Source organism: Gossypium raimondii, chromosome 3 (assembly GCF_025698545.1).
Source record: "Gossypium raimondii isolate GPD5lz chromosome 3, ASM2569854v1, whole genome shotgun sequence".
In the NCBI taxonomy this organism is placed as follows: domain Eukaryota; kingdom Viridiplantae; phylum Streptophyta; class Magnoliopsida; order Malvales; family Malvaceae; genus Gossypium; species Gossypium raimondii.
Window position 1 is genome coordinate 54,590,983 of NC_068567.1, and position 17,117 is coordinate 54,608,099.

The 17,117-nt window shown below is 35.1% G+C and overlaps 1 protein-coding gene and 1 non-coding gene across 2 annotated transcripts in view; both read right to left on the minus strand.

Annotated features, from left to right (window-relative positions):
* The window catches only part of LOC105794412 (MLP-like protein 34), a 53,015-nt gene that overhangs the window by 10,728 nt on the left and 25,170 nt on the right, over positions 1-17,117 (minus strand). The window contains 1 exon segment of the mRNA XM_012623572.2: positions 11,822-11,841. Coding sequence (XP_012479026.2) covers positions 11,822-11,841 — 20 coding nt within the window.
* LOC128040046 (small nucleolar RNA R71) lies at positions 15,690-15,796 on the minus strand. Its single transcript, XR_008194706.1, has one exon. It is a non-coding gene; the product is annotated as a small nucleolar RNA R71 (small nucleolar RNA).

A 17,117-nucleotide genomic window follows, 5' to 3' on the forward strand; every position in this document is an offset into this window, starting at 1 on the left:
TATGTAAAAACAAGCAGAAATGCTGCCAAAATTTTTTTTAAAAAATTATAAGTGTTTAAGTTCTAATAATACCTCATACTCTGTTTCGGCAAGGAACACGGGTAAGGGGTGTTACATTTTAGTGGTATCAGAGCTACGGTTTAATCGGTTCTTGGACTAATAAAATATGTGTGAAAGTCAATCTATACATGCCATAATTATATTGTTATAGTGTGACGATTTCTGACAATTTAAAATTTTGTTTTATATAGTAAATGGATCCTGACCGAAGTGTGACAGATGATGTTGAAAGTAACGCGTCGGCTCCCACACAAGGGACCGCGCATGAAGAAAGTAGACATGAGATGCATAGTCAGGATGAGGCTCGAGAAGCCTTCCTTCGAATGATGAGTAATTGATACATAGAATTTGTTCGTGCAAATCTGAATGTTCAACCTCATTCACCCCCTCCTATTCCTCAATCGGTCCCCGTAGCTCTACAAAGTGTTGATTCCCGTTGATAAAATCCGAAAGCATGGGGCTGAAGATTTCAGGGCTAATGTTGATGATGATTTGGAAAAAGTAGAGTTTTGGCTTGAAAACACTATTCGGGTATTAGATGAACTATCTTGTGCTCCTGATGAATGTTTGAAATGTGCTGTGTCTTTACTGAAGGATTCAGCATACCGTTGGTGGAAAACATTAATATTGGTGGTTCCGAAAGAAAGAGTTACTTGGGACTTCTTTCAGGAGGAATTCAGAAAGAAATATATAAGCCAATGGTTTATTGATCAGAAACGTAAGGAGTTTCTTGAGTTGAAGCAGGGCTGGATGTCTGTGGCAGAATATGAAAGGGAGTTTGTCAGGCTCAGCAAATATGCCCAAGAATGTGTGCCCATGGAGGCCATTATGTGTAAAAGATTCGAAGAGGGGTTAAATGAAGATATCAGATTGTATGTTGGGGTTTTAGAGTTGAAAGAATTTGTAGTGTTGGTTGACCGAGCCTGTAAGGCTGAAGAATTGAGTAAAGAAAAGAGAAGAGCAGAGATGAAAGCTCGAGATGTAAGAAAAAGGTCAATGAGCAGAACATTTCAATCCCAACCAAAGAAGCTTAAAGGGATGGATCCACGACCAACTGGTTCAGTTGGGTATTCACGTAAAGACCGAGGGAGGTCATACTCTGGAGCTAAAACTCAAGCTACCTCAGTGGCAAGTGTGGGCAATGTGGGGAATACTAGACCCGTGTGTCAACAGTGTGGCATGTGACATGCTGGTGAGTGTTGGGGATTTAAACGAGCTTGTTTTAGGTGTGGTTCTCAAGAGCACTATATAAAAGACTGCCCTGAGAGAATAGAGGAAGAAAGACTGCAGAGAGCTGGATCGGGTGATATTGTTAGTAGAGGTAGACCATCGAGGAATACTGGGAGCAAAGTCAGTGGTAAAAGTGTGGCGAAAGATACAGCTGGGAGATCAGAAACTAGAGCGCCTGCCAGAACTTATGCCATACGTGCTCTTGAGGACGCATCATCTCCCGACGTGATTACTGGTACATTTTCTCTTCATGATATTGATGTTGTTGCTTTGATTGACCCTGGGTCTACTCATTCATATGTATGTGTGCATTTAGTATCTAGTAAGAAATTGCCTGTTGAAAATACTAAATTTGTGGTTAAGGTATCATATCCTTTAGGCAAATATGTCTTAGTCGATAAGGTTTGCAAGAATTGTCCTTTGATGATTCGAGGTCACTGTTTCCCGGCTAATTTGATGTTGTTACCATTTGATGAGTTTGATGTTATTTTGGGGATGGATTGGTTGATATTGCATGACGCCAAGGTAAATTGTAGACAGAAAATCCTTGAATTGAAGTGTGAAAATAGTGAAATTCTTCGGGTTGAGGCAAAGGAGCCGAATAAACTACCTATGGTGATTTCGCATATATCTGCTCAGAAATACATGAGAAAAGGATTTGAGGCTTATCTTGCTTATGTGTTGATTACTGGTATAACCGGGTCGAAGCTTGAATCAGTGCCAGTAGTCTGTGAATTTCCAGACGTATTTCCAGAGGAGCTGCCTGGGTTACCCCCGATCAGAGAAGTGGAGTTTGCTATTGACTTGTTACCTGGTACTGCGCCGATTTCTATTGCTCCGTATCGGATGGCTCCAACTGAGTTGAAAGAATTAAAAGCTCAATTACAAGAGTTGACAGATAAAGGATTTGTAAGACCGAGTTTTTCTCCCTGGGGTGCTCCTGTATTATTTGTGAAAAAGAAGGACGGCTCTATGAGACTTTGTATTGACTATTGTCAGCTCAACAAAGTGACTATAAAGAACAAGTATCCTTTGCCTAGAATTGATGATTTGTTTGACCAACTAAAAGGGGCAACAATATTTTCAAAGATTGATCTGAGGTCTGGTTACTATCAATTGAGAGTTAGGGAGTCCGATGTGCCAAAGACTGCTTTCAGAACGAGGTATGGACATTATGAATTTCTGGTAATGCCTTTTGGGTTAACTAATGCTCCGGCTATTTTTATGGATTTAATGAACCAAATTTTTCGGCCGTATTTGGATAAGTTCGTGGTGGTGTTTATAGATGATATTTTAATTTATTCTCGGGATAAATTCGAGCATGCAGAACATTTGAGAACTGTGTTGCAGATTCCGAGGAAGAAGAAATTGTATGCTAAATTCAGCAAAAGTGAGTTTTGGCTTCGTGAGGTCGGATTCTTGGGACATATAGTTTCAAGTGAAGGTATTCGGGTTGATCCAAGCAAAATTTCAGCAATTGTTGATTGGGAGCCACCAAAGAATGTGACCGAGGGTAGAAGCTTTCTGGGCTTAGCCGGGTATTACAGACGGTTTGTCAAGGGATTCTCGATGATTGCTTCTCCTATGACTAAGTTACTGCAGAAGAATGTCAAGTTTGAATGGACCGATAAATGTCAACAGAGTTTTGAGAAATTGAAGGCATTATTGACTGAGGCGCCAGTGTTGGTGCAACCTGAGTCTGAGAAGGAGTTTGTAATTTACAGTGATGCATCGTTGAATGGTCTTGGGTGTGTGTTAATGCAAGAGGGCAAAGTAATAGCTTATGCTTCGAGACAGCTGAAACCACATGAGAAGAATTATCCGACGCATGATTTAGAATTGGCTGCCATTGTTTTTGCTTTAAAAATTTGGCGTCATTATTTGTATGGTGAGAAGTGCCGAATCTTCACTGATCATAAGAGCTTAAAGTATTTAATGAATCAGAAAGACTTGAATTTGCGACAACGAAGATGGCTCGAACTAATTAAAGATTATGAGCTAGTGATTGATTATCACCCTGGGAAAGCTAATGTGGTTGCTGATGCCTTGAGCAGAAAATCTTTATTTGCTTTGAGAGCTATGAGTACAAGGTTAGCTTATTCTGATGATGGTTCAATTTTGGCTGAATTGAGGGCTAAACCGTTATTTCTTCAGCAAATTCAGGAAGCTCAAAAGATTGACAATGAATTGCAAGCCAGGAGAGCTCAGTGTGAAGCAAGTGTTGACTCAGATTTTCGAATTGGTTCAGATGATTGCCTGATGTTCCGGGATAGAGTATGTGTACCGAGAAATAATGAGTTAATTCGGACCATTTTAGGTGAGGCACATAGTGGTGATTTGTCAGTTCACCCGGGTAGTGTGAAAATGCATAATGATTTGAAGAAATTGTATTGGTGGCCGGGCATGAAAAAGGATATCTCAAAATTTGTATCAAAGTGTTTAATTTGTCAACAAGTGAAAGCTGAGCATCAAGTACCATCGGGTTTACTTCAGCCAGTAATGATTCCAGAGTGGAAGTGGGACAGTATCACGATGGATTTTGTGATAGTATTGCCTTTGACTCCAAGAAGAAGGATGCTATTTGGGTAATTGTTGATAGACTGACAAAGTCAGCCCATTTCATTCCAGTACGCATTGATTACTCACTTGACAAGTTGGCGGAGTTATATGTTGCTGAAATAGTGAAATTACACGGGGTGCCTAAGTCTATTATATCGGATAGAGATCCGAGATTCACTTCGAGGTTTTGGATAAAGTTGCACGAAGCTTTGGGTACAAAATTGAACTTTAGTACCGCATTTCATCCGCAAACTGACGGGCAATCGGAAAGAGTGATTCAAGTTCTTGAAGATATGCTCCGGTGTTGTATTTTAGAATTTGAAGGCAGTTGAGAGAAATATCTACCATTGGTTGAATTTGCTTACAACAATAGCTATCAGTCAAGTATACGAATGGCACCGTATGAAGCATTATATGGGCGTAAGTGTAGAACTCCTTTGTATTGGACTGAGCTCGGTGAGAACCGGATTCATGGAGTTGATTTGGTGAAAGAAATTGAAGAAAAAGTGAAAATAATCCGTGACTGCTTAAAGGCTGCTTCAGATCGGCAAAAGTCATATGCGGATTTAAAGAGGAAAGTGATTGAGTTTCAAGTGGGTGATAGAGTGTTTTTGAAAGTATCTCCATGGAAGAAGATTCTAAGATTTGGCCGTAAAGGCAAATTGAGTCCACGTTTTATTGGACCATATGAAGTTATTGAAAGAATTGGACCTGTAGCTTATCGGTTAGCTTTGCTGGCAGAGTTAGAAAGGATACATAATGTATTTCATGTATCAATGTTGCGACGCTATCGTTCTGATCCTTCACATATAGTTTCTCCTACAGAAATTAAAGTTCGACCGAATATGACTTATGAGGAGGAACCGATAAAGATTCTGGCTCGAGAGGTCAAACAGTTGAGAAATAAAAGTATAGCCTTAATGAAAGTGTTGTGGCAAAAACATGGAATGGAAGAGGCTACGTGGGAACCGGAAGAAGTTATGAGGAAACAGTACCCAAACCTCTTTTCCGGTAAGATTTTCGGGGACGAAAATCCCTAAGGGGGGAGAATTGTAACAGCTCTTCTAGGCCTAGTCGGAAGAGTGGTTTCGGGACCACAAATCCGACAAGGGAAAATATGATTATTATTATATTTTTATGGTCCACAATTTTACCGAAAAAATTCATAAAAATTTCGTTCGAAAATTTCGACGTTTGGGCACTCAATTTAGTGAAAAGGACTAAATTGTAAAAAGTGCCAAAGTTGAATTCTACATGTTAGAAGTGTCTAATTGTTATGAGATTATAATTTGGGGGTCCTTATGTGGTAATTAGACCATTAGTCAATTGATGGACAAAAATAGACATAAGAAATGGGTGAAATATATTTTTTTTAAATGGGGGCATTTTAGTCATTTGGTAATAAAAAGAAATAAAATGGGAAAAAGATGGAGAAATGGTGTCATCTTCTCCATAGTTGCTTCCAAATTTTGGAAGACACCATAGCTAGGGTTTCTTTGCTTTCTCAAGCTCATAGTAAGTGCACCTTAGCCCCGTTTTTAATGTTATTTGCATTTTTGAAATCCTCGTAGCTCGGTTTAGATTATTTTATCAATAATTCATGTTAGGGTTTATATTTGGAAAAATACCCATAGGTGAAAAGTGTTTATTTTTCTGTTTTATGGTGGTATATGAAGCTAGAAATTATGTTAAACAACTTTTGCTAAGCGATTTTAAACGAAAACGGGTAAATTGACATAATCGGTAAAAATTGTTAATGTTCAAAAGTATGTGCTAGAGTGAGAATTTGATGTTGCCATAGAAGGAAAAAATGTTCAGCATGTCATAAAACATAAGAATAAGTGATGAAGTTTAATTTCCGAGCTTGGGGACAAAAGTGTAATTATGCAAAAGTTTGGGGGCAAAATTGTAATTTTTCAAAAAGTTGAGTGGTGGATTATTTCAATAAATGTGAACATTAAATGAGTTAAATTTGCCATTATAGATCAAGAAAAACGAGAAGACTACCTCAAACGGGGAAAAGAGAAGATAGTGGAGTAAATTGCAAAATTTCGATATTTTGCACCGAGGTAAGTAAACATGTGAAATAATGCATTATTTTGATATTATTTGATATGTGTTGAGATTTATTTGAACATAGAATAAATATTTGACAAAGATTCTAAAAAAAAATGTGGCTAAGTGGGGAAAGGTGGTAAAGTGTTGAAAAACACGGTTTCCGGTTGAACACTCGGAATAGGCCGGATTACATTGAATAAAAAGGGGGTTGCTAAGTGCTGATTCCCCCAAGGGGTTGCTAAGTGCTGATTCCCCTATTCATTGGTGGATGCTAAGTGCTGATTCGACCGTATTTTAAATATGAAGGGGGTTGCTAAGTGCTGATTCCCCCAAGGGGTTGCTAAGTGCTGATTCCCCGACTCATTGGTGGTTGCTAAGTGCTGATTCCACCGTATTTTAAATTTGAAGGGGGTTGCTAAGTGCTGATTCCCCCAAGGGGTTGCTAAGTGCTGATTCCCCAACTCATTGGTGGTTGCTAAGTGCTGATTCCACCGTATTTTAAATTTGAAGGGGGTTGCTAAGTGCTGATTCCCCCAAGGGGTTGCTAAGTGCTGATTCCCCGACTCATTGGTGGTTGCTAAGTGTTGATTCCACCGTATCTTAAATGTGAAGGGGGTTGCTTAGTGCTGATTCCCCCGAGGGGTTGCTAAGTGCTGATTCCCCTAATCATTGGTGGTTGCTAAGTGATGAACCCACCGTATCTTAAATGTGAAAGGGGTTGCTAAGTGCTGATTCCCCCACTCATTGGTGGTTGCTAAGTGCTGAATCCACCGATAACGGTTAACATTCCGAGTGTTCAATGAGTAAATTGGGAAGGTGAATATTTATATGTGGTGGACAAGTTTATGGGAGGAATATTGGGTTTGATACTAAATTGACCCATGTATAAGGTGAGAGGAAGTATCAAAAACTACAAAAGAGCAAATTAAATATAAAACTGTTTTGAACAACAGCAGTTGGGCAAATTTGAAAAATCACCATAAATGGTGGAAAATGAATTGGAGGTTGAATAATATATGAAATTAAAGATGAGTGAGTCTATTTTCATATGAAAGAAAAATAGAAAACAAAAGAGTTGTATATTTGGGAATATTTGAATTTATTTGAGACAGGGCTGGATTGATTTTTGAAATCCCCTGTTCCAAATTTGGAAAATCACAAAAAATTTTACAAAAATAATTATTGCCTTAAATTTATATGCTTGGATTCATTATTGAATCTATTTTTAATAGAAACAAACGGTAGCATTTTTTGAATTTTTTACAGAGAGTTAAGTAAATTTTAGTAAAGGGAGGTCAGAACCGTCGGGCAGTGAAACAAGGGAATCTTTAAAGAATAAATTGTACTAATTGGATACATCAAAAATTCTAAAAATTTTATGGTAGAAAGTTATATGAGTCGAGTTTCGGGGAAAATTTACGAAAATTAATTTGGAGTTCTGTAACGTCAGGTAAAAATAAATTAGCGTCGGTGATGCAGAAAGATAGTTTGCTGGAAATTCAACGAACCCTGAAATTTATGTGATTAAAATTATGTTGCTATGAAATAATGTGAGAAATTTATTTATTTGTCATATGTTTACTTACTAAGCTATATGCTTACTCGTTCTTATTTTCTCTTGATTGTAGTGACATCAGCCAGTTTGGAATTTGGACGAAGTCAGGAAATCATCCACACTATCATCAACTTTTTGGGTATTTTGTAATTAATATTTTGAAATATGGCATGTATAGATGACTTTATGTGAAGTGGTACAAATATATATATAGTGTTGTTCGGTTTAATATGTTGGTGATTATTAATGGAAAAATTATGTCTGAACATATATCTGTAATTGGTTGGAAATTTGAAGTTGTTTGAAATTATTTTTGGAAAGTTGCAGGGGGTTTTATGTAAAAACAAGCAGAAATGCTGCCGAAATTTTTTATAAAAAAAATTTATAAGTGTTTAAGTTCTAGTAATACCTCATACTCTGTTTCGGCAAGGAACACGGGTAAGGGGTGTTACATAAACACCTCATTCTATTATGTGCCTACAACACTTCATAATTGACCATTTACAAACCAACATCTTATACCAAAATGCCATATACGTTGATCATCAAAAAGTGACCAAAAGAACTTACCTAAACAAGCATTATAAGTCCATCAACCATACATAAACATCAAGGCACAAACATACCAAATTACCATTTACATATTCATCAAAACACCATTATAAACTACCCTATACTTGCCATTATAAACCTTGGCCAAAATGCCCAACAACTATCGAATAAAATGCTAGATAGTATGATAGATCTCCGACGAGCTTCCAACCAAATCAAGCTTCCGATGACCTAAAGAACATTGAAAAGAAAATACGTAAACAACGAGTGCTTAGTAAGCTGGTATAAACTTAAACTAAATTTACCATGTCACTTTTAACAATTCAAAGGTCAAACAAAAATCATCACCAATGCCATAAGCTTAGTAAAAGCATATGTAACATCACCACATCACAAGTTAGTGTACTTGCCTATGATACAAATGAAATCAACCATAAAATATGTAAATTCCATAAGTAAATGCATCATTTAGCTCATAGTTCATTTTTATAAGTCATGAATCAATCCATTTACATACTTACCCTTTTAGTTCCCTTTTCTTGCCCGTTGAACTATTTAGAATTACATTGGATACTCGAGATCCTTTACATCATTGCTCACACGAGATGTGAAATGGGCCTGCTCACACGAGCTGTGGGTTTGAATGTAAGCTACATGATGCTTCTCACACGAATTGTGGAGTATCCGCAACAACTACAGGACCTTAGCCATCGATGGGACATTCAAGACCAGCACCCAAAACATGAAATCCCTAATGACATGTCATTTGTATCCTAAGAATTCCTAAGGTTCAACTGGGACTCAATATCTTTCAATTCTTCATATCATTGATACATCTGTATATCGATTAATTTACATTAAAACAACACAATAAGCATTCAATTTAAACTGAATATAGTTCATACGAACTTACCTCGATGACTATGGCGTAGAAGTTAGATCGAATTAATCCGAAGCTTTAGCTTTTCCTCGATCTAAGTCTAAACGTGGTTTATTTTGATCTAAAGAGGTAATTTCAATCAATTAAATATTTCTAGTATTTAATTTAATCCACATTTCATATTTATGCAAAATTACCAATTTTCCCCTAACATTTTAACTTTTCACAATTTAGTCATTAACCTTATAACTTAAAATCTAACCATTTCAACTTAAATCCAACTTAACCACATTTACAAGGGACCTTGAATTAACCTATATTTATCAATTTTTCACAGCAAAACATATAGTTTCACATCTTTAACAAATTAATCCCTAATTGCTATTTTCATCAAAAATCACATAACAAAACTTGTTTATTTTTCAACAAGGATTCATAATATACCAATTAACATCAAAACCTGTTCAAAAGCATGCATGACATAACCCAACCTTTAACAGTTTTACAAATTAACCCTTGGGCTAGCTAAATTAAGCTAAAACGAATTCAAAAACATAAAAATCATTAAAAACAGGCTTGAAAATTCACCATGCAATGAATTATCCCTAACCAATTTCTCCAAGCTCCTTTAATGGTGTTTTTAGGTTTTTTGAGTGAAAGAATAAGAAAGATGATATTTGTCTCATGTTTTCTTTACTTATTTTTTTCATTTAATTATTAAATTACCATATTAACCTTTAATAACTAAAAATTTCATTAAAACCTTGTCCATAAATATCCACTACCCTTTAAATGGCCTATTTTCCATTCAAGTCCTTTATTTTAAAATTTCATAGACATTAGACCCTTTAACTAATAGAGCTCAACTTTTAAATTTTTTTGATTTAGTTCTTTTACATAATTAACTATTTAAACATCAAAACTTCTTAACGAAATTTTAATACAACCTTAATATAGCCTCATAGACCTATAATATATAATAAAATAATAATTTATTCACCAAAATTTTGGTCCCAAAACCACTATTTTTTACATCACTAAAATCGGGTTGTTACACAAAAACTCCTCCCAACTACCTTGGAAGTCGATAACACAAGTTCGTAATATATCCTCTAGTATTTGAATCATCCTCTCAGATTGTCCATCTATCTCAGGATATAATGTAGTACTGAAGTCCAACCTAGTACCCAAAGCTTCATGAAGCTTTCTCCAAAACCAAAAAGTGAAGTGAAGATCTTTATCAGAAATAATCGAGACTGGAACTCCATGAAGTCTAAATCTCAGAAACATACAACTTATCCAACTTTTGAAGGGTGTAATTTATCTTTACATGGAAAATGGGCAAACTTGGTCAAACAATCCATGATGACCCAAACATAATCCTTCTTAGTAAGTGTTAAGGGTAGCCCACTAACGAAATCCATAGTCATCTGTTCTCATTTCCAAAGAGAAATCTTAACGGGCTGAAGCAAACCTGAAGGCAGTTGATGCTCAGCCCTAACTTGCTGACACGTCTGTTCTCATTTACCTCTTCAGTCCTCTCCAACATAGTCTTAAGACTCTCTTCAAGACTCCCAACATAGACTAGGTCAATGAATAAATACCAGTCTCTGAATTATCGCCACCAGTAGCTGGCGCAACCATAGCAACCTCTATCTCCTAAGTAGACACATGCCCCGGAGAGACTGAAGACTCATCTAAAGTCCCACTAAGCTAATCCTCACGATTATTCTTATCACCAGATTCTATAATAACCTCATGCTTTAAATATTAAAATATCTACAATTACATAACGAAAAAATTAGATATGATAATCTAAAACCTTACAGTTCTAATCTTACAACCTCAGAGTTCCCTACGAACCAACACTGAAGTCTCAGACACTTTGTTTGAAGAAAAGCAATTTCTAAAACACTGTGGTATGGTTTTATCAAAATACCTCTTTCTAAATCCATAAATACAAACTTGACTATGATACCACAAAATGTAACACCCCAAAACCCAACCCAAAAGTTTTGATCAGATTTTGGAGGTCACATTGGCCACTGGAATGTCCCGCAACAAAATACTGATCAAATTCCTTGGTTTCATTTTGAAAATCTCTTTTTCTCGTGCTTAACGAAAACAATATTAAGCTTATCTTATGTTTATCAACATTAACTTAATCACCGTATTGATTAATTTAAAACCAAATCTATATTTCCTTATTAGGCTTGCAAAACATTTCAGATTTAGCAAAATGTCAATCGAAATTTCAAAATCAGTTTTGCAATGGAGATTTTGACATTTATCTACTAATTGAAGTTTATAAAATTATGCATTTAAAAATTTGACTAAAAAATAGGAAAACTGTTATTTGACCAAAATCCATGCATGAAATTATTAATCTAACTCAAAACGGAAAGCCCTCAACTTTACGAGTCCAAAATCAAAACCCACAACACAGTTCATATAAACTTATTTATAATCTGATTAAATTAATTTATTAAATCTTAAGAAAAACTTATAAAGCCAAGCAAAAAATGAGAAACTCAGAGAACCCCGATTCACTGAGCCCGAGACCTAACCTCGCGAATTACCTGAAAAGGGAAAACTAAAGGGGTGAGATACAAAGCTTAGTGTGAGTCTAAAAAAATGTAATTAAACCAAGCCGAACAAAACATAGTAACACACAGTCACTCAAACTTACAAAAGCAAAATTCGGATCACAAACAGATATCATATCAGAGTAAAGCATCACAAAGCTTAAACATTAATCAGATGTACAAATATAATATAAAAATGCAATATGGCACAAACTCCAACCTATCCAACTGCTACACACCAACTTCATCACCCATGTCACACCAATAAGGGTATACTAGACCCTTTTGCAACGTCTACACACCAATATTGGGTTATGATGGACCTATCCAACTGAAACACACCTTAATATGGTCATTTTCCACTTGAACTATTACAAATTTACCACCAAATTATAATAATTCAATGAAATTGCTAAATCGATCTTTCTTTTCTTCATAACCAAATCCTAACCACAAATACAATGCAGATGAAAATGGTATTATGCATACGAACAAACAGAATTGGACATACTCATTTTTATTTTCCATAATCAATATACATATTTACAGCCAGTTTAGTTTAGCTAAAATCAGAACCAGAGAAACTCGTATTTAATTACTAAGTAGCGGTAACAGAAATATACACAACTTCCATTTATCACATAATATAAGCACTTAAGCGAACAATGAAATTTAATCTTATAAATACACAAACCTGAATAAATTCAAGCTGTAATTGTATCCCAAACACTTCTATAAAGGCTTAGATGCGCAAGAAATCAACCAGTGACTAAAATGAATCACTTAATGAACAAGGACTAAAAACTGCAAAAACAAAACCACACGGCCGTATGGCTGAGAGACATGCGTGTGTGACTGAAATACAAGTTTGTGAGGGTAAATTGTGTAATTCTTTGACCCCATGTAACAAAATTCACAATTACAAGCAAGAAAGATACGACCGTGTGGCTGAAAGGCACACCCGTGCAACTAAGGCATACAACCGTGTGGCTGAGAGACACGTCCGTTTGCAACCTACAAAATTCCTAATAGAGGTCACACGGCCGTGTGGTCGGCCCATGTGAGGCACTCCAAGCCATGTGACAAAAAAATTAGCCTAATTTCTAAAGTGACACACGACCATGTGGTTCAAAAACCACCCCAAATCCTACAACAATTCATGAAAATCAGCATTAAAAAACCCCAAATTAAATGTGTTTAAGAACACACGCCTGAAATGCGCTTCCAAAATACTATGAATCGACCGAAACACCTCCATAAAACTAATCTAAAACTCGATTATACAAATATACAAAGACTAAGAAAGTTACCGATCGTAATAGGATAGAAAGATACAAAAACAATTTACTAGAACTCAAATAATAGTACGTACCCTTTCCTCCCTTAAAATCCTGATTAAACAAAGGCCAAAGAGTAAGCAAAGCCTTAAAAAGCGGTGATTGACGACAATGTTGGAACAAATGAAGCAGCACCAAAATTATTAGAGCTTTAGAGTATGGTCACAGTAGGACAAAGAGAAACACAAAATAAAAGAAATAAGGAAGATGGTGAAGGAGTAAATGCAGTAGCAACAAGAGTCCAAAAAATAGAAATGAAGACAAAATGTGAAGTGTAAGATTGACGTGAGAGAAACTAGGAAACAAAGTGAGAGAATTTTGGGTAAAATTTATAAAATTAGAATTCCCAGTCAACCTACTAACCCTAAATTCAATTTCAATTAAATTCAACCACTTAACTACGCATTAGAAAGGAACAAAAAGAATAATCCCCGATTACATGCGTAGGGATTTGAACATTGGACTATGGGCTAAGCTAACACACATCTTACCACCGAACCAGCAAGCTCATTCTATTCTTAAAATGCAAAAATTAACTTAAAAGTTCATCCAAGCCACTAACCCAACCAACAAACCTTAATACTTCTCACCCCAAATTATGGATGTCACAATAAATAATAATAGAAATTGTATAAAAGAATAATTGAATTAAGTGGATCAATCATCTGATTTTATGGATATTGATTTATCTAATAAATAATTTATTTGGATTGGCAAGATAATTGATAACTCTTGAAAAGGTTTATATTTTGAACCTCTAAGCTTGATTAAATACCTCTACTTAAGTAGATATATTTGCATTTTTAGGTTATTTTTACAACATTGTATAATACCACTTGGATTGTGCCTTAAATGTCATTTTATGCTACTTTTACTGTTGGGAAGGGAATTGGCTGTTCTATGCAATAGGTGTAGGAAAGATGAAGAAAAGGAGAAAAAGGAGGAAGAGAATGAAGAAAGTGAAATATTGCCATGGCAAAAGGTTGGATGGATTGCCAACACAAATGCCATGGCAATTTCAAGAAAATACTGACGCAACACTCAGTCCTCGTCACTCACAACCAACAAGGCGTGTACCAGATAAATCCACCTGAAAAAGAGGGAGAAAAGTATGTGCTGAGAGAGAGGGACCTACCCAATAAAAGGGAAGAAAAAATAATAAAAAAAGATAAGGATTTTAGAAAAGGATTTTGGAGGGGGATTTGGAGAGCAGTTTTCTCCCCGGAAAAACTCGTGAAAATTTTTAGAGAAAAGGGAGAGGTAGAAGCTTGAGAGGAGAGAAGAGATGTAAGGAAAGGGACAAGCAATCAGCCTTAGGTCCTGCACGATTCTACAACGTCGAAGTGAAAGATGGAGTGGCGAAAGCTTCCTGCAATTCTACCTGCATTCTGTTACTTAATTTCTATGATTTCTAAACTGTTAATCATGATGTTGAATGTTATTCTGATTTTGGATTTTAAATCCCAACCCATGAACTAATTTCATTTGGGTTGGAATTACTGGATCTATCTTGATATCTTTAATGATCATGGTGATATTTTGAATAGATCTGCTGTTTTATTTGGTTTGGTTTATTTTAAATATATGCTTGCAAGCTTTATAAATAGATGAATGCATGGTATATCATTAGAATTTATTTAATTCTAAAAATTTTAAATAAGTTATATCGTAATCGAATGATACAAGCGAGTACTCGAGCGAATACTCGTAGCACTCTAAACATAGAGTTGTGATCTGTACAAAGTAAGGAAGAATATTGTTAGGTATTGTTCTTGAGACATGTAGACATACAAAGACATAGAATGATAGCTTTAATTCTAGCTCTCGAAAGAAGCAAAATGCAGTAGTTATACTCTGAACAATAATTTGGTCAAGATTTAGCCATGACATTATTATGTTATTAAGATATAATCCAAGTAATTCCAGCCTTCCCATTCAACAGCATCAATCCTATCAACTTTGTCTCATAGAATTACCACTGTATTTTATTCATTATTTGATTTTATTAATTCATACATTAATACTTCACTTCAAATCATTATTCTGTTTACTTTGCCATAAGCCTAATTAGTATAGTTTATAGTAATAACTTAACCATATTTTTACCTATTTCGATCCTTGTGGAGACAATCTCACTTGTCACTTTATTACTTGATTCACTTTATTTTTACCTATTCGCATTAGATACTCACACATGACAAGTTTTTGGCGCCGTTGCCAGGGATTGGCAAATTGGTGAATTTTGAATTGTTATTATTGATTTAATTTTTTTTAGTTTTAGCTTACTTAGTTGTTTTTTATTCTTTTTCAGGTTTGTTGTTAGTTTATGAATAAAGGCATTTTCGAGAATGAAGAGTATTATTTTGATCATGAACTTGAGAGAACCTTGAGAAGAAGGAAAAAGAATTGCGATAAATGGTAATGATTGGAATTGATCCAAGCAAAGAAGATCCATTACATTTGAATGGTAGGAATGTTGATATTTCTCGTGTGATAGATGATAGAGATAGACCTATTAGAGAACATGTAGTGCCTATTTTGGAATATTTAAATCCAGGGATTGTCAGGCCACATATTCAAGCTTAGCATTTCAAGTTGAAATCGGTGATGTTTCAAATGCTACAATCAGTAGGACAGTTCAGTGGATTACCTACTGAAGATTCACAGTTGCATTTAAGACTCTTTTTGGAGGTCCATGATTCATTCAGGCAATAGGGTGTTCCTAAAAATTCCTTGAGACTCAAGTTATTTTCTTACTCATTACGAGATCGTGCCAGAGCATGGTTGAATGCTTTGTCGTCAGGAATGGGGGCATCTTGGAATGAAATTTGTCAGAGGTTTTGTTGCAATAGAATCCTCCAAACATTAATGCCAAATTAAGGAATGATATTACCTCTTTTTGGCAATCTGAAGATGAGACATTGTATGAAGCTTGGGAGCGATTCAAGGAATTGATTAGAAAATGCCCGATGCATGGTTTTCAACATTAGACACAAATGAAAATGTTTTACAATGGATTAAATACACATACACGAATGGTAGTTGATGCATCTACCAATGAGACTTTGCTAGATAAATCATAAAATGAGGCATATTAAATTCTGGAAAGGATTGGATTATTTTAAATATATGCACGCAAGCTCTAGACATAAATGAATACATGGTATATCCTTAGGCTTGATTTAATTCTGAAAAGGTTAAATAAGTTGGATCGTAATCGAATGATACAAGCGAGTACTCGAGCGAATAATCGTAGCACTCTAGATTTAGACTTGTGACCTGTACAGAGCAAGGAAGAATATTGTTAGGTATTGTCCTTGAGACTTCTATACATACAAAGACATAGAATGATAGCTTTAATTCTAGCTCTCGAAAGAAGCAGAATGCAGTAGTTATACTCTGAACAATAATTTGGTCAAGATTTTTCCATGACATTATTATGTTATTAAGATATAATCCAAGTAATTCCAACCTTCCCACTCAACAACATCAATCCTCTAAACTTTGTCTCGTAGAATTGCCATGGCATTTTATTCATTATTTGATTTTATTATTTCATGCATTAATACTTCACTTCAAATCATTATTCTGTTTACTTTGCCATAAGCCTAATTAGTATAGTTTATAGTAATAACTCATCCATATTTTTTCCTATTCTGATTCCTATGGAGACGATCTCACTTATCACTTTATTACTTGATTCGACGTGTATACTTACACATTCGCATTACATATTCACACGTGACAATAATTGAGACTTTCTTCAATTCAGACACAATTTCATACCAATATAAAAACAAACTCTATTATATCTTATCTGATTATACATCAATCATACCTTATTCACCAAAAAAGAAAAATATCAATCATTGTTAACATAAAAATTATTTTGTTACTTACTAATTTTAGTTATTTTTAACAAATTGTTATTTCTCTTTGTCTTCATCATTCTTTTTAAGCTTAAAAGATGTAAAAAGTCCTCAAACTTTTTCTAAAAAAGAAGTAATTACGCCCCTAGTTTCTTTTCACTCAATTGGGTACTTAATCTTTCAAAATGCATAAAAAATCCCTCAAACTTAAAAAAAAAAAACACACAATTAAACCTCTGCATTTTTTTTTGCACTTAACTGGGTACTTGAATTCCCAAAATGCATCATAAAGGCCCTTTGAATATTAATTTTAACAGTTGACTGTTAAAGTCAACCACCCCTAATTTTTTCCAGTTAAACCCACCATGTGTTACAACCACAACGTAACATGTGACAAAAAATGATAAAAAAATAAAATTCAATAAAATTTAT